Raw genomic sequence first — 25,739 nt, forward strand, 5'->3', positions numbered from 1 at the left:
TGGCATATACCTGTGGGTACTTCCAGGCTTATGGCTCGCGTGCAGGTGAGAGTATGCAAGCCATAATTTGGGAATCTCTATAAGAGTTGTAACGTCTGTCGGTCTTATTAATATGGTAGTAAAATAGATTTAAATAGAAGTATTATGATACGTTATGACAGTACCTTAAGCAGTGGGTTTGACTGTGATATTATAGAATTCTAAAATTGTAATTAAGGCATTCTATCCTGTTCCGGAGTAGCAAAAGATAAAGAATTAAGCAAAAAGTTAAATATGTAAACATTTTTGTTCACTCGAGGCTGAAAGAATTTTTACTTTTATTGTGACATAGCATTGATTATTTATTATCAGAAGTAAATAAAACTATATCTTTTAGACATTCTGTCTACGGTTGCAATGTGATGCTATAATCGTGAATAGAATATCTTATTTATTAATGGCCGATACGAACATTACGGAAATGACAACATGTGGTAGAGTGTTTACGATAAATTGCTGACACCTTTTCCTTATTACCGTTGGATTTGTGTGTATCTTATGTCAGCGTACATCATTATTCAAGTCGCCCCTTTTGTAATACTTCCTTTGTAAGGAGAATATACTGTATTACATGCAAGTAAATTGTTGTTTTTGTCCAATTGGTGTAATTTTATCCATTGCTTTTGTATCAACACTTTGAAATAATCCTTATCAGTTTCAAAAAATTTATCTCAAATCTTAAAAGTGTTTAATAACATGATGGTGTCACTATGGATTGTGTTAAAATGAAAATTCAATTTATTTTAGCTCCTATTTACTGTGAACATTTATATTTTATTATACGTTTATTGTACGTAGACACACGACTTTAAAAAATAACTGATCCAGGATGGAAGAGAATAGCGAGAGACCAATAGTGGAGGCCTTTGTCGAAGGACCATCTATTTGAGAAATCCGACTGTCTGAAGATAAATAAATAATGTGTAAAACGTAGGGGAGGAATTAAATATTACTAATTCGTAAAACATATTAGTAGATAATTTTGAACTTTGATATACAACAATAAAAGCTTATTCTGTTATTAATTATTTTATATATATACACACACATATCTATGGTTTACATAAATGAATATTTTTTTATTTAATGACAATTTCTTTGTATGTTATATATACCTTGTACGAGTTTTCTTAAGTTCCCATTGATGCATAGAATTGCGGACAGCTGCCAATAATTCTGCATCGCGACGCTCGTCTTCCGCTTCCTGTGCTGGCGTGGCAGGCCGTCCTGCGCCGCGCCATGCTTCTAATTCTGCATCTAAAAATGTTTTTGTTTTTAGTTTGCACTGTAACACTCTGACAAAATGTTCTTAAGGCAGTTGTCGTATGATTGAAAGACCCGATGCCTGATACATGAAGTATTTGAAAATATTTATGCAATCAAAGAAAATACAATTATTAGGTATTTATAATTCATATACGGTAATGATACGTCATATGTAGTAATATACAACATTGTTGGTGGATTACGTTGTGGAAGTTAATAATATTATTATATATACACATCCACAAAAAGTAATAATTGTTTTAAAAACAAAGTAACTTAAAAGTTACAGTATCTATATATTTTGTAATGTTTTGCGAAATTTTTGAAAAGAACAAAGGATTTAAATTTTGTAACTTTCGCATGCGCAAGAGCATTTACCGATATAGACAAAGAAGGCAAACAAGAAATCGAGAGAAAGTAAATTGACCAAATTGTCAGTTTTAATGGTTGTGTAATATGGTGTAATTCCCATACAAAAGTATGTCTTTTTATTAGTGGGCAATGTTTTGAGATTAATTAGCATAAAGTTTTATATGTTTTGATTAAAGCTAGGATTTTTGTAAATACAGAAAAGAATTTTAATAGATAGACTAAGTTTCAAGGCATACAAACCTATGTAGTTACTGAGGGAAATGGAAAGAATAAAAAATGTTCTCAATTGCGGACATTGTGCGTGGCACGGCTTTGTGTAGACTAGGTAACCTGAATGTCACCAGACATCTCCGGGTAGAGTGCCTACTTTTTACTGTTCCGAATGACCTTGATCAATTGTGGGACGGCATGCGCAGCCTGTTTTGGCCTAGTATGGTCAAAACGAGGCCACTCTCATGACGTTCGATATGGTGGGAAACTAAAAACGACTCAATCTCAGGGAACATGATCTCTGAATATGTATTTCAATGCTCGCTTTTTCTTCTCTGTCATCTCATTCTGCTTAATATCTAATGTAAATAACAGATTTTATGTTCAAAATAACTTTAAAATTTTCATTTAAGAGTGAGCAAAAATGCAAGGATTTTTGTTTCATGGGGCACTGCCTATGCGATTGGCATCATTTCTAATAAGTAGTAATCTAAGTAGTCACCCTGCACTTTGCATAAAAGTACCGGTAAACTGTAAATCTACATAAATAACGGTGGAGGTATTGTTTATCTTTTGTCGATTCGCCTCTGAAATTTGTCAAAAATTAAGCAAAGTAATACATTAGTATTAGTTTGTTTAATTTTTTTAAACTTTGAACATTAATTGGGTAATATTAAATCCCCAATCAATGTTCAAAGTTTATTACAAGAAACAATTTTTCAAAACAAAATTTGAGCTATTTATTTTTATTTTCCGGGTCTATAACAATTAAAATGGAAATAATCAAAAGAGTCGACATAGACTTATTCACAAGAGTGTAAGCATAAATTATAATATAGGTGTATACAAAACGTAAATTATGTTTTGACGATTACTCTTCAATACTTTATTTTTAAGTAAATATTAGTTTTTTCTTAAATGGTCGATTTTGGTCCCGCATACATACCTTTACCATTGCGACAGAATCTTTAAATTTATGGGTAAATAAAATATATTAAATTTTAACCAACCATTATATTATAAGTGGTAGAAAAGCGGTAGAGTACTGAGACTTGTGATTGTAGGTCGCGGGTTCGATTCCTGGGATACGATCTTATATATAATACACATTTTGTGCATTAGTTATATATGATTGCCACTACTCACTAACAAGTTTCCAGAGGATGGGTAGCAACGTCCTCTGCTTACTATCATACCATATTGCAATCGCTAACCCGTCTGCTAAGCGTGGCGATTATGGTATAACTTTCTATAGATGTTTTTATCAGAGGCCTATGCCTTCCAGTGGGCATCTTGGACTGAAACGATGATAACTATAGCATTTTGTTCTATTAGTGTCAACTTTCTTATACCTCTCATTGACGTTACTATAGATATATTAAAAATGTATTATTAGCACTGTATAAAATTATTAAAATTTTATACCAACACTGAATTAGGTGCTAATGTAAATCATGTGCAAACTTATGGATGTACTCCCGACCTCTGAGTCCGACGAAGGTGAAAACTTAGAAAGGCTAACAACACCCAACTATTTTTGAATATAACCAATAGAAGTACTGAATTTTATTATTTATGAATTTACTTCAATTTTAGATTCTGATGAGTTATTCCAAATATTACAGGAAACTAATAGTTACGTATACTTACATCTAGCTACAACAAGAGATGCGGTGAAGAGAAGTAGGGCGAGCGACCGCCAGACTTGCGTCGCCATCCATACGTTACGGCATTCACGACCACCTGCAAAAGTAATCTAATTAAATAAATGATGCTTAAGAAATAGTGTTCCCAGAATGAAATTTTATAGTCCATAGCAGCAACCGATCAAGCAGCAGATCGGGACCCTCGATATTTAATACTAATTGCATAACGAGTATCAGCTCAAGCCGAGGTCCCTTCTCGTGGAACCCCAAAAAGACTGCCGATAGATCGTCTACCTAAGCAACTTTTGTTTTTGGGATCCCTCAATCCGATGAAATAATATTACAGCTCTTGCCGAAACCTCTTTACGAGCCCTCGAACTATGGTACAACAAGGAGGTCCTTCAGAGCTGTCATCACAACCGAACGGGTCTACAGCTCAATTTTTTAACTCGGCTCCAGATATGGATCTGTGGACGTAGTTTTTAAGAGTTGTCGTATATTTTATGTATTTATTATGACCTTTCGATTCCACTCCGCATGTCTGTAGAAACAACGAGCATTCTTATTTTTGTTAAATAATCGTTCACCAACATCCAATGAAATATTAATAACATTTTGAATCAATTATCACTTATACCATGTAAACCTTTCTAACATTTATATGAATGCATGTACACACGTCAGGTTTTTTTGTGACTAGTAGGCCTTGGCGACATATCGAGTAATCAAGTTGTAAACAGTTGTATGTAAGTCGCAATAGAATTAATCAGTTTACATTTGTTTACTTTAAAATATGTATACATAAAGTTTACATTTTATGTATAATTGCATAGTTTAGTTGTTTTGTTTATGACACTCAATTTGATTTTTGTAAGTTAATTAATGATTAGTATTTTGATTAATTGTAACGTTATAATTACTGATATGATAGGTTAGGATTATTTTATTTACTAATCTTCTTAGTGTTATTTATTTATTACTTTGTTATAGGTGTTATAAACATAAAAATAGAAATTTAACAATAACAATACAGGAGTACAATTAGCGGTCTTATTGCATTCCATGATTATTTATAGATAATTTTCGGATGTATTGGAATTTTAATTTTTATGACAAAAAACATCACTTTCGATTTCGCGAAGTATTTTATGTAAATTATACTTAAAAATGAAATAATATTTTTAAAACTTTAATTCACAGGTGTTAATATAATTTATTGATCGTTGAGAGCATCATTAAATTCGTGTTTCCTTGTGCCAAACATAGCGAAAATTATAGCCCATTGTACATTGGTTAACTATTGTAATATATTATAAGATATTATTTTTGCTGCAAACGGAGACAAAATTAAAGCTGACGATTACAAGTTTTTGCACATACAGATTTTACATCATTGTGTTAACCTACCTATACCGTCACACGAAACCTTTTTTGTCATGTGGTTTTCTCGTTTTTATTTATAATTCTTCAATATAAGTGTGTACAACTCTTTTGTATCCATGTTTTTTTGCTTTGAGTCATCACCAACTATGATGCCTTTGTTTACAAATATATTTTGATAATAATTTTATAATTTGATTAAGATTCATATTTAAAAAATCATGAGTAGCATGCAAATTGATAATTACTTCCAATTCTAATAATAATATTATTATGTATACTATGCTGAATGTAATAACGATCTAACCCAGTTATTTTAGTTACCTGTATGGATACTACTGTCAACTTGTTTACATATTTGATGTACGCCATTAACAGCTTAAACTTTATAAGGTTTTGCGTGCGTTTTATAGTTTAAAAAATAAACAAACGTTTTAAGATTATGTTAATAACCTTGGGTAGCGAATTATTTGAATTATCTGGTTAATAAAACTTAATTTAGGTTTTGTTAACGTACCGTGTTAAATCTGTTACTAATTTCGGTGTCAAGGCTTTGCAAATTAATTTCAAGGGTTAAACATTTGTTTATTTTTTGGATTTGATCGGTTCGTATTATACTTAAGTTGAATTTAAAATATTAGATCTTCATTTTTACGCAAATGAAAGATACCATTATTTTTTATATATTGAATATTAAGTACACGTTTTTGCATTCAAATGATCTTCTTTTTATCAAATTTTTAATTAGTTGGAAGATTAGTAATCCGAAGAGATTCCAAAAGTGTCGTCAAAAAGTCACTATTGAGTCTCTTGTCTGGTTCTTCTCATTACAATCCACATTTCGTTACAACCTGATCGTAGTATGTGGTGAAAATTTAGAACAATAATACAATGTATAAATATACGAGTATATTTAAACATACGTTATATATGTCTTGACTTTTTAAAGGTCCTTGCAAAGCCTTTTCGAAAGAATTAATATTTTTTCACTATTTTCTTGGCTTGGATACTTAATGTTCTTTTATAATACAAGACAGCATCACGGCATCAACATTTGACTAACACGACTTTTTAAACTATAAAGACGCGATATGAACAGAGCCTTGGCCTCATAATTGGAGCAATCTCAAGTCCATGAATGAGAGGAAGAGAGTGTCCCTTTTTTTTAAACCGACTTTGATATTTTTATTATTTTATTATGATAAAAAGAGCGTACAATTTAAGTAAATTTGGTAAAAACGTTTATCTTTTAAACATCTGTATGAAGTTCGATATTTTAGTTTCTGTTTCAATTTTTAGCTTAGTTTCGTTCTTCGTTAGAAAGTACAAATTTATAAAAGCCATTATGAAAAAACGCTGATTTATACGACTCTCATTATGAACCGTTGTCACTTGTTAACCATAAAACACAATGTCAAACAATTGACCGTAGTTAACCTTATTAAACATTCTGCTATAATTTAATAATTATTTTATTGACTATAATAATTTCTAACCATATTTTTATAGCATTTTAATATTTTCTGTAGCGTTTCCTGTTAGCTGCGATTTGATATCTGCGTGCGATTGTCTGCTTTGGAAGTCGGCCACCACTGATCCGAAACACAGTCGAGTTAGCTGACCCACTTATTCTGGTTCGCCGCGTACCATAAAACATATTTCTGCAACTTGTAGTAACTGCAACAGTATCGCATTGCATTGTAAATAAATAAAGAGAACATTTTCTTAACAAATTTTTTGTTTTCTCATAAATGTTATACACTAAAATATTTAAAGTGTTACCGCACGGAATTAAATAAAACTCGTTTCTTAATCGTCCAGGTTAACAAGTAACTATTACACGTGTTATGCGGGTTAATTAGTTTGTAACGGGAAAAAAGTTCTTATATTAAAGCCATCAAGTAATTTTCGAACTAGGCGACAATCTTAAAAATTACATTAAATAGGAATGTTAGGTACATTAATAACCTTTAGTTTTTGGCAATTTTTTATTAACAATATTTAAAGTTAATACAACTTTTTGGTTATCTAAAGAATTCGTTATCTGGCAATAAATTTATTCGTTGTTTGATTTTTTAGTAACTTTTATATATATATTATAGAACAGATCTTCGAGCTGAATGTATAAATCGGTAATACATAACTGGTGTTAGTAGTAATCAGTCGCACACTCAAGCATTGAACCAAATCCCGCAGACTTGTTTAAGTATTAATAACGAATGAACAACGCAATTATGATTTGTTTTGAATAAATCTTAACTAATATCTTAAAAAAATTGTTATATAATTTTTATGGTAAATTACTTTGTGTAATTTATTGTTTTTTTTTTTGACTATATGACTATTATTTCGTTGCAGTGTTTCGAACTATGAGTTTGACGAAGTCTAACAAGCCGTAAATACTAATATTATTCGAATGTAGTCGGTGTAAGTCTTCAGTAATAGAAATTTTCTTATATTTTGTGAAATACTAGTGGGAGGTTTTTCTGTTGGTCATTTTTGGAGATCGTCTAAAATCTAATACCGTGACCCTTGTACTCTTACTACTAAGCACTGTAAGTATTCTGATTAGAGGAAGACGTAAATAGTGAAATTAGTAAGCTAAAGAAGCATATTTCAATAAGAGAACATTTATTTATTTTATTCAATATGCAGGGTAATTAGTTATAGGCGTAAAAGATTTAAAGAGGTGTATATATTACATATTTGTCAAAAAAAGGCTTTAAACGTTTTACACCTATTTCCAATCATCCTGTAATTTATAACCTGTGTAGTGCCTAAGGACCTGAACTGCGAATTAGATGAATCATTTTCTCATCGACCTCTATAAATAATAAAAATAATAATTAGTGACACGTATTTTATATGTGAAAAAGCTTGCTTGAGAAAATTATTAAAGAGGTAAATATACAAATTTTTATATTAAAATAATTTTTCGCAATGAAATGAAATAAAATGAGTATTATTCCTTACTTTATTTAAATGCGGATTCATTGCACGGAAAAGCGAGTTCTTTGTACATCAAAGTTAATGTTGATATAAAAAATAAAACATAGATAATGATAAAAAAAAACAAATTATGTCCAAACAGTAACCCAAGTGCCCAATTGTAAAGATGGGTAATATATATTTAATAACAGTGATTGTAATCTTTTGGAAACCAAATACAATTGATTTAAACTCACATAAGCGATTACCGTGCAATTTTTATACGCCGCTTAAATTATAATGTTGACTTTGACATTGGCTCGGAATAGTTTGTATCATCTAATTTGTCAGGAAGCGACATTTGAGAAAATTGTCTGCAAGACTGTCAGTCTACGTGGGAGTACTCGACCTTAATAAAGTAAATTGCACTGCATTTTATTAAAACATAGCTAACCCGGCGAACTTTGTTCCGCGTAACAGTCAATGAATAAACAGATTTGGAACTTTAAAATTGAAACAAAATAATTAGGTTAAATTTATCAACAGACTGATGATGTTTTGACTTTTTGATTGACGAATTACACACATTTAATACTTATTATCCTGTTCCGGACAAAGACAAATAAACACAACAAATCTTAAATATCGTTTCAGCCGTTCTTGACTTTTAAATGGTGTAGCTTTGTTGTGTATAGAGATTATATGACGCTTTATTGAATATTTCCATAATTGAGCCGTTTTCTTTGAAAGTGATGTAAGTCCATTTTGACAAAAAAATTGTTAATAATAAAAATGAACACAATTTTTTTATTTATTAACTTTTCCCAAAAAAGCTGTTAAAACTTTCATCGTTTTTATCTTAACAAATTTTCCTATTTACTGAAGTTACAAATATAATTACTTTAAAAATGGTGTCAGCCGTGCGCTCCCGAGCAGACAACACGCTCCCACGTTGCCGAGAGAACTACGCAACCCAAGAAAATACAAAAAAGTGCGAAAATAATAGAGTGCGATATATGGAAAAAAGCGCGCCGCTGAATCCAAATATAGTGTTAAAAATAAAATCGGACAAAAATTGAATTTATTACGAATAAAACAAAGAAACAGGCGCGGAGTGCGGCGCACAGAAAAACGTCAACGCTGCCAAAAAAGCAGCGGGAAGTTGTGTTTCGGCAACTGTGGTGTGGTGTGCTGTATAAAGGCCCAGAAGCTGGGGGAAAAAGAAAAATTTTAAGACAAAAAAATAAAGAAGATACAGCCGAATAAGCGGAACAACGAGGGGAAAATTCAAGTCGGAGCGTCCCTTCGAGTAAATCTGCAATTATCCGGAGCCCCAAGAGTCCCGAAGACATCAAGAGAGGCAGCCGGGAGCCGGGAGCGACCTGGATTTAGAATAAGTAAGGTAGCCGCCGAGTATTACACAGAGTTTTGTAATAAAAAAGTGGTGGGTAGATATTAAAAGTTGTCGCGGACCCTGCGTACATCGCGGGGTACCATTTGTAGGGTCCTTTCAAGGGTAGACAACAAAGAAAATACTGCCCACCACAGAGGTTAAATTCCCGTGAATAAAGTTAATTTAGATAATAAAAGGAAATACCATACTCGGCGGCTGCCACTGAGTTGTGGTTTATTGACCCAACTCATAGTTGTAAGAATATTAACAAGGGAGTAGTATAAGTAGCAAAATTTATAGTTTTATCTTTTAAATTTTAATTTTGACAAGAATATTGCAAAAACAAAGGTGGGGGTAGCGGGCAAAAAAGATTGTACGAGCCGTATTACAACCGCCCCCGCCGCCCGCGCGTCGCACGTCACCCCGCGTGGTCGAGCCGCGCGCGCGCCGCTTGAATAAATTAGACCGCTCCGTAATACGCGCCGCACCTGAGCCGGCGGCCGAGGTCGGGCGTAATAATAAAACTGTAATAAAGCGTGCCTAACGATTACAGAAAGTTTAGAACTTGCGTGAGAAAAGATCGTTAGTTATAGTATATAAATAGTGTTGCGCGCTTTATAGTTAGATTAACAAATTTTACAAAGTTATATTTACACTTATATTTACTCCTACATTTATATTTACATATTATTCTTTACATATTACATTTTACATTTATATTTAAATAATTGACCAAGTATATAATACTTGAATTATATTAAGTTTACGATAGACAAACATATTACATTTTACATTTATATAAAATAATTGACCAAGTATATAATACTTGAATAATATTTAATTTTACGGTTTAGACAAAAATATACACTTTTTATTTACTGACAAAATTTTACAAATTTACACATACTTTTTACATTATATAACATTATATATAGACAATCTATAAAGTGATAACTTTTAAATTCCAGACAAGTACCCCTACAATGTACCGGACCCCCACAAAGACCGCCGACGCGGGCGAGGTGGGCCAGGCAGGCGTTAGTCAGCCGAGCAGGGTGAGCACCTCGCCCATTAGAAGTGTCAGGCGGAGTGTGGGGGAATGGGAGGGACAAGGGAAGAAGCCCAGGACCTCTCCCCGTAGCGTCGTGCCGGCCGTAAAGGTGAAGGCGCGTACGTTGCCGAAAGCGGTGGAGCCGACACCTGCTCCCGCGGCGGCCGGGCAATCCCCGAAAGGGGACAAACCGGCGTCCGCGGATCGAGTGAAGGAGGCGCGAGCGTGCCTAACTAAGGCAAAACTGCACTTGGGCAGCTCGCGCAACCTGAAGACCGAGATAAAGGAGCAGGTACTTAATGCAATAAATCGGCTCTACGAGCTTTACAAGGAGGCGGAGCTCGCACATAGAGAGCGAACCCAGGACCCAAAAGGGGGTCCAGTAGAGCAACCGGCGAGTGGGGCGAACCGGGTGGAAGCAGTAGTGAAGGATCCACCCGCAAACCCCCTGCCGGCGAGCCAGTGCGAGCTCCTTAAGAAACTAGACAGCCACGCGAGACTCCTTGAAGCCAATACCAAAGAATTGGAGGGCTTGAGGGAGTCTCTCGTGGCTGTAAAAATACAAGAAAAGGAGAAGCCTCCTGGCACGTACGCGAGCGTGGCGGCCGGCCCGGCAAAAAGGCCGCCACCGGGGTGCGAACCTAAGCACTCGGTGGCGGTCTCGTCGGGGACCGACACGGGCGAACAGGTCCTGGGGAAGATTAGAAAAGCCCTTAACGCCACCCAGACCGGCATAAGGGTCGACCGAGTCCGCAGGGTGCGGGACGGCCGGGTCATTCTGGGCTGCGGCACAGAGGCTGAGCTGCGGAGGGTGCGTGAGGGACTGAAGAAGGCAGGAAAGGACCTGAGCCTCGAGGAAGTGAAGAACAAGGATCCGCTGGTGCTGCTCAGAGACGTGATGGCCTATAATACAAACGAGGAGATAGTGAAGGCCATCAAGACCCAGAATAAACATCTGCTGGTCGACGTCTCTGAGGAGGATCAGAGGGCAGAGGTGAGGTTCAGGAGGAGGGCGCGAAACGTGCAGACGGTCCATGTGGTCATGCGCGTGTCGCCTGCTCTCTGGGGACGGCTGACGGCTGCGGGCTACATGCACGTGGACCTCCAGCGAGTGCGGGTGCATGATCACTCCCCGCTGGTCCAGTGCACTCGGTGCCTAGGTTACGGCCACACCAAACGGCATTGCACAGAGAGCGAAGACCGGTGCAGCCATTGTGGTGGCCGGCACCTACGCGCCGAGTGTCCGGATCGGCAAGCCGGGAAACCTCCCGCCTGCCGGAACTGCCGACTAGCTAAGGCAGACCGGTGGGACCACGGCGCATTCGACGAAGACTGTCCTGTGCGGAGAAAGTGGGACACCATTGCACGGGCGTCCGTAGCGTATTGCTAAGGGCACCCAGGTGACTCACCGCACTCTCCGCGCAGGGCACCACCAGTACCGCGTGGCGCAGCTAAACCTGCAAAGGTCCAAGCTCGCTACTGCCGAGCTGATATGCGAAGCGCCGAAGAGAGGCTGGGCGTTCGCATTGGTCCAGGAGCCGTATATCGGCGCTATTGGCGAGATGAGGCACTACCCAGGGACAAGGGTGGTACAATGTGTCGCGCGAGGCAACGGTGAGGTTGTCAAGGCGGCCATTGTGCTATTCGACGACACCATCGATATCACTCAATGTCCCCAACTCACGTCTGGCAACGTTGCCGTGGCCAGGCTGAGGACTGGGGCTTGGGAGATAGGGGTGGTGTCCGTCTACCTGGAGCCTAATACGCCCGTCGGACCATACCTGGACCGGATCGGCTCGGCCGTGGAGGGCTTGGGGACTGCCAACGTGGTGCTGGGTGGCGACGTCAATGCGCATAACACCTGGTGGGGTAGCCGGTCCACGAACCGAAGGGGAGTGGAGATCGCAGCCGCCCTCGACCAACTGGGGGTGCACTTGATGAACCAGGGGTCTGAGCCGACGTTTGATACGTATCGGGGCGGTAAGCACTACTCCAGTCGCGTCGACATTACTGCTTGCTCGACCACCCTGCTCGACCGAGCGGTGGGCTGGAGCCTCGTGGACGACATATCCTCGTCGGATCACAGGGCAATTGTGTTCAATCTGAAGCTTGACAAGTCCCGAGGCACGGATGTCAAGCGGACCACACGGCAGTACACTACCCGTAGGGCAGACTGGGGCGAGTTCCATCGAACTGTCGCCCGGCTGCTATCGGATCGCTGCCTGACGTCTGCCGAGGTGAATCAAATCACCGAGGAGGGGGCGTTGGACAGCATGGTCGGTCGGTACGTGGAAACCGTGAGGGACGCTTGCGAGTTGGTCCTGCCGAAGGCCTCCAAGCGGAAGAGGACGGAATTGCCCTGGTGGTCCGAACAGCTCTCTCTCCTCAAGGCGGATGTCTTGAGGAAGAAGAGAAGGATCAGGGCCGCGAGACCGGCTCGTAAGGAGCTGGTCTGGCGCGAGTACTGCGACGCGAAGGAGGCATACCGCCTCGAGGCGAGGCGCGCTCAGACCCATAGCTGGAAGCGTTTCTGCGAGAGACAGGATCGCGAGACCATGTGGGACGGGATCCACCGTGTGATGCGTCGCACGGAGGTGAGGCGAGAGGACGTCCCCCTCGTCCAGTCAGGTAAAGTGCTGGACGCAGCGGGATCAGCCAGGTTGCTGGCGGAGGTTTTCTTCCCGGAGGACGACCCCGGGAAGGACAATGCGGACCACAGAACTGTAAGAGCTAAAGCCGATGAAGTCAACTCGGGGGACCATGATGGAACATGCGATCCCCCGTTTACGATGGAGGAGCTCCGATGGTCCGTATCGACCTTCAATGCCAAGAAGGCACCTGGCTCTGACGGACTCACCGCGGACATCTGCCGTGCGGCCGTCGCCGTGGACCCCGTTCTGTACCTCGCGCTCTCCAACCGGTGTCTCGCGCTTTCCCACTTCCCCACGAGATGGAAGGAGGCAGTGGTCGTAGCGTTGCGGAAGCCGGACAAGGATAACTACACGCACCCGAAATCCTACAGGCCCATCGGACTCTTGCCGATTCTCGGCAAGGTCCTAGAGAAAATGATGGTCCGTAGGATCCGGTGGTACACTGCGCCGTATGTCAGCAGCCACCAATACGGCTTTATGCCGCAGAGGTGTACCGAGGACTCCCTGTATGTCCTGATCCAGCATCTGCGAACTCGGTTGAAGGAGAAGGAGATCGCAGTGCTGGTATCATTGGACATAGAGGGAGCCTTCGATAACGCCTGGTGGCCTGCTATACGGTGCAGACTGGCAGAAACTCGCTGCCCCGTGAATCTGCGGCGCCTTGCCGACAGCTATTTTAGCGATCGCAAGGTGTCCGTACGGTACGCGGGGGCAGAGTGGGCCAGAGAGACCACCAAGGGGTGCGTGCAGGGATCCGTAGGCGGCCCAACCTTCTGGACCCTCCTCATCAACCCTCTCTTGGAGGAGGTGGTAAAGACCGGGACACACTGCCAGGCGTTCGCAGATGACGTCGTGCTGGTCTTCTCGGGGCAGAAGGCCCAGGACATCTCGAGTCGGGCCAATGCCGTTCTCGCCCATGTTCATGAATGGGGAGTTAGGAACAAGCTGAGGTTCGCACCACACAAAACCAAGGTGATGGTGCTAACCAACAAGCAGAAGTTCGACTACCCATCACTGAGCATGGGCGGCGAGCCGCTTGGCCGGACTGGGGAGGTCCGGATACTAGGCCTCACAATTGACGATAGGCTCACGTTCAACAGTCACGTGAAGAACGTGAGCAAGAAGGCACAGGGCCTCTATCGTCAGCTGTGCAGGGCTGCGAAGGTATCTTGGGGTCTGAACTCGGAGGTGATCAGAGCGATGTATCTGGCGGTGCTGGAGCCGACGATTTTGTATGCAGCGAGTGCATGGGCGCCGGCCGCTAGGAAGCTGCTGGTCCGCAGGCAGTTGGGCGCGGTCCAGCGGGGCTTCGCGCAGAAGATCGCGAGGACCCACAGGACCGCGTCCCTGCACTCGGCCCTTATACTTGCCGGGTTGCTTCCCCTGGACCTTCGGGTCCAAGAAGCAGCCCGCTTATTTGAAATAAGAAAGGGTCATTCCCGGCAGGTGGTAAGGGACCGAGACCTGGAGGTACCGGTCAGCTACCTGAGACTACCGCACCCGTCTGGTCAAGTTGGTGTGGAGTTCTCCTGTCTGGGGGAAAGTGCGGAGGAAGTCCGACTTGCCACCGCGGCTGCCGACTTGATAATTTATACCGACGGCAGCCGCATAGAAGATAAGGTGGGTGCGGCGTTCTGCGTCAAGCGGGGCGCCGCAGAGCTGTACACAAAAAAGCTCAAGTTGGGCAACTTCTGCACCGTATACCAGGCAGAGCTGCTGGCTCTAGCTGAGGCAACAGGGTACGCGGCCGGCGAGTCAGCGCAAGCCTGCGCCATACTGAGCGACTCGCGGTCCGCCCTCGAAACTGTCGCAAGATCGGACACCCTCCATCCCTTAGCGTTAAGAGTGAAGGAGAACGTGATGAAAGCGAGAGAAAAAGGGAAGGATGTAAGGTTGTTTTGGGTGAAAGCGCACGCGGGGATGGAGGGGAACGAGAGGGCGGACCAGCTGGCCAAGGAAGCGGCCCTGAAGAGTAAATGCAAACCTGTATATGAGGAATGCCCCATCTCATTCGTCAAGCGGCAACTGAGACTGGAGTCGCTCGACGAATGGAACAGGAGGTATGTGGAAGGAACGACGGCTTCGGTAACGAGGATGTTTTTCCCGGACGCCGTCTCAGCCTACCGCGTGCTCCGCAGCATCGAGGTGGACGCGGTCTCGGCCCAGCTCTTCACGGGGCACGGGGGGTTCTCTGAGTACCTTCATAGGTTTAAGCTCAAGGAGGACCCCTCGTGCTTCTGTGAACCGGGCGTGGACCAGACCGTGATCCACCTTGTGGCCCGGTGTCCCGCATTCGGGGGACTCCGGTTCGGCTTCGAGTGCCGGTCTGGGGTTCAAATCAGGGAGGAGTCAATAGCCTCCCTGATAGGCGAAAGTGTAACTAGGAACGAATTCCTCAAGTATTGCAAAACAATAATAACACAAGCAATACAAAAAAACAAAACTAGGTAAAAGAAAACAAAAAAGACTGAAGTAAAATAAATAATAACTATAAGTAAACAACTGTGATAACATACCTAGTAAATAAGATTTGTAAAACAAAATAAGAGGATGAAAGAAAGAAGAGTAGAGTAAAAGGGCATAAAAGAAAAGAAATATAACATGATAGAGAGAAAAGAATAAAAGATAATAAGATGAATGACAGATGATTATGGAAATAAAAAACTTTGTGAAAAAAATATTTGTAAAAAAGGTCCCTGTCCTAAAAATCAGATAGGGGTACGAGAGGCCCCCAATAGCGGGGGTCAAAAAAAAAAAAAAAATGGTGTCAGTTCAAAATTGTACTACATTATTTCTTTAGTGCATTTTTATATGCTTGGCAACATAATTTTTATGACAATGAGTTCAATATGTACGCATGGGACGAAAATATTGCATCTAGAGTGCCCAACAAATTGCTTCTTGTGGCTTAAAACATTTAGAAAATATAACCACGTAACAATATGTAATAGCCTAAAGCGATATGTGCACTGGACAAAATAGAAATTTGAAATTGGCTTTAATTTGTTCAAAAGTTGTTCAGTCCCCTAAGAATGGCATGACACTTGTCTACTAAATTATGCCGATTTTGGACCTATCGAGTGTACTATAAGAAAAAAAAAGACTATTCTATCATATAACAATGCCGAAAATGTAAGAAGTTTATTTTGGATGAAATGAAGCAAGCTGATAATGTTTCTACAAAACCCTTAAAAGATGCAATTCTAAGAACGCGAAAAAATATCAATGGTAAGGAGATAAATTAGTTGAAGATATAGTTGTTGGATAAGGGTTTTAAAAAACACACCATATACATCCTTCTATAAATCAAAGTAAGTCAAAATATTTAGTGACGATGAGGATTTTAAATCACTAATTTATTGCCCTCACAGGGAAGACCACAGAACTTTGGAAATAAAGTGCTAAGTACTAACACGTTTACATAATCATTCCAGACCAAAACTTGATCTTAATAAAAAAAGTTAAAATATTTCATCAAAAGAAATTGGATTGTTTCAATTAAGACCCCTTAGTTAAAATTTTGTAAACGTAAGATTTTTACTTTTTACTGATTGTGGAAGTAGAGTAAATCCTTTTGAAGTTAATAGTATAAAATAATAAAAGTATAAATTTATGTTAATCACGCTTATAATGTGATTACATTATAAATTTAAATCCACTTAATATGTAAAAAATACGAAAATATATAACACTATAACATGTGTCTCTATTTTTCAAATTATTAAAATGAAAAACCTTATGTATCACCATATTAAATAAAATACAATTAGTGGTATAATTCCAAAGTAAACAACTCAATTAGTCTTTAAATAGATTTTAAATCGTTGTATTAGTTAAGTTAAAATAACTAATTATTATTAAATTTTACCGTATTTATTTATATCTGGAGTTTGAATTTAAGATCGAAATAAAATTATAGCTTGCTTTTTTACAATTTGTATACTTCTCAGATTGTAATGTTATTACCTATTATTTTATTTATTTTAGTTTATAAACCTAACTTTGCTGCTCCTAATTATACTATGCGCTAAGAATAACGTAGATTATCACTAACAATCGCAAGTTTTACTGTACATTTAACTATACATTGCATGCTTTTATTGTTTAATATTTTTCGAATTAACAATACGGCATGTTTTCTTAGAGTGACAAAATGTCACCGACGTTTACTTGTTTTCAACGTCTATTATACTTGTACGTCGATAGAATAAAACACCTTTAAAAGGAAAATTGTTTGGTTGAATAGTTATTGCTGTCATCGATGATAGTCGAGTATAAAATCTGTGTCATTAATACAATAGCGATCAGGGTATTATTATATTTGATTATTACGTTTTTCTATGCATATAGAGTCACATCACGGCTTATGGTCAAGATTGTTTTTATTATTATTCTATTTTTTCTTTTACACTCGGTTAAATGTCGAACTTAATATCTTATAGACATTCTTTACTAGTCAATCTAGAGCCGTGAGATATGAAATATGCAAAGCTGTAATGATAAAACGCAAATGTGTAAATGTGATTGAAAATTCATACAAGACATAAAACTATATAATATCTATATATAACAGATATTACACCTAAAAGAAGAAAAACTAAGTCAAATTCGTGAAATGGATAAAGTATTAAATGATTATCCGACAAACGAAGATTTCTCTCGCTAGTCTATGTTAAAAAGATAATGATATCAACATAGTAATTAGTAGTTATTTTAACAAGTAAATAGTTTTAATACCAATATATATATATATATATATATATATATATTGGTATATATATATATATATATATATTGGTATATATATATATATATATAATAGTATATATATATAATATATATATATATATATATATATATATATATATATACCAATATGTATATATTTATATAAACACTTTTATGAAGAATAAATCTTTAAATAATAATCATAGGTTTGATTGAGGTAAAAGTAAGCACTGGTAGAAAGCGACATTGTTAGCGTGCCGTACGTTCGCATGGGCCAATATTGATATAGAAATAAATTGAACAGGAAATATGTTACGCATCACAAGCTTTCGTTGAAGAGTAAGCCACATTACAATTTCCAACAGTTTTTGCTTACTTTTTTCCTTTTATTGGATGAAGTACACATGTAAATGAAAACAAAAATGTAAAATCTGTCGACATCAACCTTACACAGACAGTTTAATAGATTTCAACAATTTAAAAGAAATCTAAAATGCGGTTAAACTTTAGCGGCATTCTGTAGTCAAGCAGCAACATTCACTTGTGAGATGTATAATTTCATGTTCTCAAATAAAGGCCAATGTCTGCTTTTAATCGTTTAATGGTATAACTTATTTAATTTTGTACATTTTAAGTAAAAAAATAGGACATTTATGGAATTTCTTTACAGGAAAAAAAGTATCCTCTGTGATGGTTGAACCAGAGTACCTTTACTACGTTATTCATGTTTATTTAAACTTAGGTGCATGTTTTAAGTCTAATGACAAAGAGAATTCGAGGTCGTCAACATTTCCGGGAACCGGCGATCGTATTAAACTATGTAAGTAGGTACGATAATGCTTTTAAGTACAGGTTATCTCAATGTTTAAGGTGAACCAGTATTTGCTGTATTATATAAATAAGTAGTTTTAATACAAAAAACAATAATCATTTGATTTTTTTTACATTTATTTATTCCCTTATAATGATTGTATCCTATAAATATAATATTAAATCGTTACTTTATCGGATTTTTTATTTTTTGAAAAATATATATTTATTCATTCCAGTCTTAATTTTTAATACAATTTAAATAATTTTATAGGACAAAGTACCAGTGTCTTAGCTTTTCGCATTTATCGGTGGAAATTTTGGAAGTCAAAAAGTTTAAGAAGTTATAATTCATTCTTCCGTAATAAGTTTTAATATTTAATAGTATAAAGAAAGGAAAAATCACAATACAGTATCAAATGTTTTCTGTGTAAATGTTCAATTTAGTCATGATGGCAACAATGTTCAATGGTAGAAAATTATACACAATTACGAAGTGATGCGCGAAGTGTTTATAATGCTTTCTCTTTGCTTTATAGTTGCTTTCCTATATTCAAAGCTTAACAATATAAATGTGAAAGTAATTATTTGTTCGAACTCAAATTGTTCAAGGAATTATACGCAGAAATTTATTCGAAGAAAAAAATGCTTTTTTAATAAATTACAATAAAAGTACTATTTTAATATACTGTTGATTAGTTAATTAATTCACGATAAACGCATTATAATACTATGTACACTGCATCGATAATAACTAGTTCAAGGCAATAAGATTACAGATTTTGTACCAAGGTATTAATTTTAATGATTATTAAAGTCATAAAACAAATAACAATAACTTAACACTATTCGTATTTGTTTTACTAATATTACAGGTAACAAATTTTACTATACGCAAATTGTTATATCATGTGTAAAATCGCGCCTCGAGAGTGATAATTAATCCTTCCGCATAACGATGATAAAAAGTATTTTTCTATCTTTTATATGACTTATGTAAAAGACCGGGACACTAGAGAAATAGTTGTAAATATCAGGAAATAAAGAATAGCTGTGATTTCAGTACACGAGTTCCCAGGTACTTCATTATTTTTTTCACAGCATTTGTTTACGTAATATAGGATTATTTGTGGAACATATTACCAGTAATGGTGTGGTATAGCAATATCTTGACACATTGATCGCGATATTAAACGAAGTCATTTTTTGGTTATTCAAATTAACAAATTTATTGCAATTTCTTTCAACCAAAATACAAGAGTAAGGCAGGTATTGTTGTTCCAAATTTCTTTTCAATATATATCGCGATTGATGGCTATTAGGTTTGACGTTTCGTTTTTATAAAATATAATGTTACTTTGTTGAAAATTTAAACTTTTAACAAAAACGTTTACAAACATTATGTACAATTTTTTTTTGTCCAATTGCTTAAGTTACAAAACGTGATAATTCGTTACATATGGAATTTGGTCGCTAACGTTCAAAGGTGGTTCTTGACTTTCTCTTGGTTGTTTGAACCGTATCTTTATGCGGCAGGGCTGCTCAAGCTTATTTTGCTATTTGTTTGATTAATATGGAATAATTCTAGATGTTTTAGTTGTCTACAAGTCTCTTAATGTCCACGTGGTCATTAGAAATTTTCATGTGAAATATAACAGCTTGAACTATGTACATTTAATTTAGTTATGAAATCAGGATTTGTTTAAATATTTTTTTAAAGAAGGCTTTATTTAATATACAATTATTTAATTTCGAATCATTCCTAAGGTGTATCTTCTACGAAGGTTTTTAAGTTTTAACTTAGCACAAATATTTTAAATCTAGCAATAGATGCTTTCTGAACATTTAAAACGTGTTCGTTTGAGTTTAACATATAAAAAAGAAACATTAGTTGTGTTTTTAAGAATATAAGTAAAACGAACATGTGGCTTTTACAAAAATGGGTAACCCTAGGTATGCTTCTATCGGTCAGCGGGCGGCCTCCACTCCGACTGCGGAGTGAAAGCTACTTCTGGACTGCACTCCTCTATTTGTGTTACCCAAGTGCAATGACTACGACAATGTTACGTCACCGACAGCTGTGCATTTGAGCGTTATGAGTCACTACATAATAGTTATATTCTATTAATTTACGAAAAAAGTGATATTCTAATTTTTTTTAAATAAAATGAAGGCCTTTATGCGTATGTGTAGTCTACTGTTTTGTCATTAGATTTCAAATTATTACTGCGAAAATATCTTAGATACTAGATTAATTGGTAAAAAATACCTATAAGGCATTAACCCCTTTTTCCAAGTGTAAAATGTAAGTAATACATTTTAAATTAACCGATTACAATCAATTTAGTTTGTTGAATAAATATAAAATAGCGGAGGTCTAGATTTATGCGGGCGATTGGTTATAGGTGTAAAAAGTTTAAAACTGTTGTACCTATGTCCAATAATTCTTTATAAATGATCACTCTGAAATATATCATTTTTAAACTATCGAAGACGACAGTAGCTTTTAGCAGTACAAACTCTGCAGGAGCAGATCGTAAACTATAGTTTATTTTAATATGTAGTTATCAAAAAATGGTTTTTCTTACAATGCTATTATTATTTCTGAAACCTTTGATTTTTGGATAGGGTGTAACATACATTAATTGACTGCAAATAAACTATATATTCAAGTGCGGAAGAAGTCTAACTTGCTACCGCGGCTGTCTAATCGGCGACTTACACCGACAGCAGCTGCATTAAAGGTGAGGTGGGTACAGCGTTCTGCGTTATGAAGGACCCCGCATAGTTGTACTATAAAAATCTCAAGTTGGACAACTTATGCACTGGTTACCAGGCAGTGCTGTTGGCGATTTGCGGAAGCGAGAGGGTACGCGAGCCACGGGACGGCCCAATCACGCGCTATATTGAGCAGCTCGAGGTCCTCCTTCGAAAATATCGTAAGATCAGACACCCTCCATCCCAAGAATGAAAAAAATATTACGAAAGCTAGTGAAAAAGGGTAGAATGTCAAGTTATATTAGGTAAAAGCGCACGCGGGGATGGAGAAGAACAAGAAGACGAACCAGCTGGCCAAGGACGCGGCCCTGTAATGTAAAATGAAACCAAAGTTGTACTACAAGAGATGCCCGTCTTCATTCGTCAAGCGTCAGCTTATGCTGGACACGCTTGACGAATGGAATATGAGTTATGTCTCATCCTACCGCGTGCTTCGCCAGTTAGAGCAGGAGATTGGTTTAATCCAGATGTTCACGGGGCACGGGGATTGGCTGAGTACCTGCATATGTTTAAACTCAAGGAGAGTTCCTGGTGCGCCTTTAACGCTGCGGTAGACTAGACCGTGGCACCTGATCACCGGCTGTCTATTTATTATTTGACACGGAGCTAATGGACTGCCAGTTTTGGTTGTAGGTGAGAATAGAGGAGGGAAATAGGTCCTCAATAAGGCCATTAATCAATTTTTTCTTTATGAATAACTATTAAAAAACATTTTAGTGTTCTTTTAAAATGACATTTTAAGACTACGATCATGTCTGATATCGGCGCTACAAAAGACTTAAACGCGCTAGTCATTTCTTTCCTTCCTGCCGTTGTTTTCTACTTTAATGTCAACTGCATCAGGTTTATTTCCTTTATGCGCATAAAATCACATATCTCATAAACTGGTATTATATTATTTATAACACGTCTTAAAAGAAACATTTTAATTAAAAATAAATGAGATTAAAACTTTTAAAGTGTTCGGATTTAATTTGTTTTACTTTTTATAAACACTAACACACCTGACATTCATAAGGAGGTCACAACACGAAATATGTTTAATTATTCTCTTATAAATAAACTATTATTGATAATGGGATGCAAAATGAAGAGCAAAATATAATACTTTTAAATAATTATTATTAATTTGAATTCAACCAATTTTGAGACATAAAAATTTCCGTTAGAGCATCACGATTTTCTATTAACAGCTTTATCGCTCAGTTTTTTATTGCTAACGTACACTTTCTTACAGATGATATTATGTAGAAATGTGAAATTCCTTTGTATTTTGATTTAAGAATTTTTCTTTATTTAAGATTTAACGAAAATAAAGGACACAAAATAAAGGATCCAGTTTCATGGCGATACATTACAATTAACAGAAATAACGATCATATTTCTTGAATTAAAAAAAAATCCTTTGCCGCTTTTCTTCAAGGCGCAAAATAGTTCGCTACGGGAGACTACATGTTACTTCTCCATATTTTTGTAGTTTTGTAATTATTGATAACGAAAAGTTTTAACATTTTACGTAATTAAATTTTTCAAATAAGTATTAAAAATTATGTTTAGTTATAAAATTCTTACTTCATTATATGAATATTTTTTTAAATTAATATATCACATAGTTATGAGAATAAAAAAGTTTTTTTAAAGTGTTGTCAATTGAAGAATTGTGCGAAATTCAAATACAGATACAGTGGAAAGTTTTGTGTGGTACGATATAGAAGCGGTCAGAAAGTTGTTTCGTAACATATCTACATAATGTTAATAAAGTAGATATTGACAAAAATAACGTCAAACAACTGTATAGTGGCATTGTATAAATATTGTAATGTTACTACAAATGTGCATTACTGTTTATTTTTTACGCTCTTTGCACGGAAATTACGTGCACCTTACTTATTCCTAACCAAAATAAGAAAACAGAGAAAAATGGTAAACAATATTTTTTTCCCATTAAACCACAGTATAGTTTAAAACAAAAAGGAATGATTTTTCGTGTAACAAAGTATTGTAGTAAAAATATAATTTCATTATTACTGTCTTTTAGTTAAGAAAAAGAAAAATATTCGTTGTTCATTATTAAGACTTTAAATAAATATATTAGTGATTGTGAGTGATACTCTGAAATATGTTGTTTACGGTTTCGTAGAAATGCGACGGGTTTATAACTTCTGACAATATTAAGTCTGTGAGGGCTACTAGACGAATAAATGTGAACGAAATAAGTAAGCGTTTGACATATAAAATATTGCTGCTCGTCCATTACCTTCGACAAGCTTGATTTTCGCTAAACCTTGCACAGTTTTACTAACCGTTTATCATAATAATAACTGCAAGGCCCCCTAAAGATCGCTACATAGTCTGGTCTTGCGCTGCCCGCATCCAGCTACTTCCCCCAAATATTTTTATTATGTCCTACCAAACGTTCACAGCCCGAAAAAAAAAATGCGATCAGACGATAATTCTGATATTTAAAAAAAGCGTTGTTGAACGCAGTTGTGAATCACTATGTTATTTTTTTTTCAAGACTACGTATTAAAGTTGTTTATTATTATTAAGCTACTTGAAAATGTTACACAATGTTTATAAGGATAGCAGCTTCTTTCGGTAATTAAGAAAGGTTAAAATATGTTATTTAAAAGATCAATATTATTGTCCTTGCTTGAAGAATCTGAATTTTAATTAATATAGACAGTAAAAATCATAACAATTGTCTATTGATATACATAGATTATAAATAAAATGTTGGTGTATTATAATATGCTATTGACAAATAAAATGTATACACTTTGGAACACTGTATTTAAATTCGACTTTATAAAATAATGCGCTATTAGTGTACTAAAATCATTTGTTAACTGAGAAATATACTCACGTACATAGTTATTAATCAATAAAACTTACTTTCTCCTATTGAAATCAACCAAACCAAAGACCTGTGCCTTATAATTTTTACGAAGTGAAGAAGTAGAAAAAGATTGTTGTTAGCAAAAGAGTATATATTTAATAATTGTGGTCGCAAAGAACGTAGAATACCGAAAATAGTCGTTCCTTTTACTTTGAATACCCAAACGTTAGTTTTGATCTTATCGCTATAATTCTTATAGTGCATGAATTGCATGTGTTGTATTGTTGACATATTACAAAATACGTTTTGAATAACGTACTGCGAGTTGAAGTAGAAAGTAACAAACATTAAAAAAATACTTTAGGTTTTATTAAATATGTTATGTTATAAATTTTCTCTTTTCTTGCTAATTAAAATGCAGTTTTTCGTTATTTTATCAACGTTTATACTTTATTGAAGAGTAAGATATAATGATATCTTGATTATTGAGAATGTTAATCTATTTATCTAGAAATAAATTTTTCATAATCAAAACTGATTTAATCAGTTTCAAAAAAGTATTCGCTTTCGTAAACTGTTTGGTAAATTTTGTGTATATTTTCCCTGTCTCTTGAAAATTTAAATGGAAAACGAAAATTTCATTAGTTTCATTGGTATCATAAAATAAAATAAATAATCCCTTAAAATTTACAGTTTGCTGTACTGTTTAACGGCAGTTGACAACTGTTATCTTTAAAACTTATTTTATTTTAATTTAATTACATTTTCTTTTATATCGAAATGCTAAAGAGTTAGAGCATCAGACTGATATATTCGGTTAGCGTGGTGGATTGGTTATAGTAAAATTGTTATTAGAATTGGTGATGGTATATTTTATAGTATTCTATTTCGTTGGTATTTTAAATTTCTATCATAAACAATTCTATTGTGATAAAATTACTTAACTATAATATACAGAAATATATAATAAAATACAGAAAGAGGTATTATCATTTTGCAAATTATTTTTTATTTGTTTAGATTAGAGCATGTTTCTTTAAATTTTACTAGCTACTCGAAAATTTTATAATAAATGTTTTATTGTTAATCATGGAGGATTGTTTTAATTATAAAGTAGTACGTTACGCTATTTTTTAGTTGGTGTGTTAGTCGTTACATAAGCAAGCAACAAATAAATACAACACAAGTATTCCGTACCAACGTATCTATGTAACGTTAGATCGATACGTACCAAAACTTGAATCGTTAGGCTACCGTTACACGGTGGTGCCTGCAAGACACTTTCGTAAAGACTTTGGTCTATGCGATTGATAAATAAATCACGTGTAGTGCATTTCATCATTATCGGCATGCGCCGAGTAGCGTAGCAATTGTTTCATGCTGTGAATTCGAATGTGGAACTCTTTTTTTGCCGGAGCGTTGCAGAACCGTATTGCAACCATGCGCATTATCGTCGTAGAAGTTATGTCAAAGAAAATGAAACGGACTTAATATATGTGCCGTGGGAGATCGATTGTTCTCTTCACAATAGGAATAAAAATAATGACAATACGGATGTAGTTCCTCATTTGTTTGTTATCGTATGGTATTATCGAATGATTTTATTATTGTTTTATGGAAATCCGTAAACACCACAGAAAAACAATAA

General features: G+C 36.5%; 1 protein-coding gene across 1 annotated transcript in view; it reads right to left on the bottom strand.

Annotated features, from left to right (window-relative positions):
* The window catches only part of LOC137931327 (uncharacterized), a 36,818-nt gene that overhangs the window by 10,582 nt on the left and 497 nt on the right, over positions 1 to 25,739 (bottom strand). Inside the window, exons 2-3 of the mRNA XM_068774793.1 lie at positions 3,538 to 3,630; positions 1,155 to 1,296 (exon numbers count right to left, since the gene is read on the bottom strand). Of these exons, the coding sequence (XP_068630894.1) occupies positions 1,155 to 1,296; positions 3,538 to 3,604 (209 nt within the window). The 5' untranslated portion in view covers positions 3,605 to 3,630. The remainder of the gene's footprint in view (positions 1 to 1,154; positions 1,297 to 3,537; positions 3,631 to 25,739) is intronic.

Source organism: Battus philenor, unplaced genomic scaffold (assembly GCF_028537555.1).
Source record: "Battus philenor isolate CCGP_79_NKW_IND1 unplaced genomic scaffold, ilBatPhil1.0.hap1 SCAF_7, whole genome shotgun sequence".
Taxonomy (NCBI): Eukaryota; Metazoa; Arthropoda; class Insecta; order Lepidoptera; family Papilionidae; genus Battus; species Battus philenor.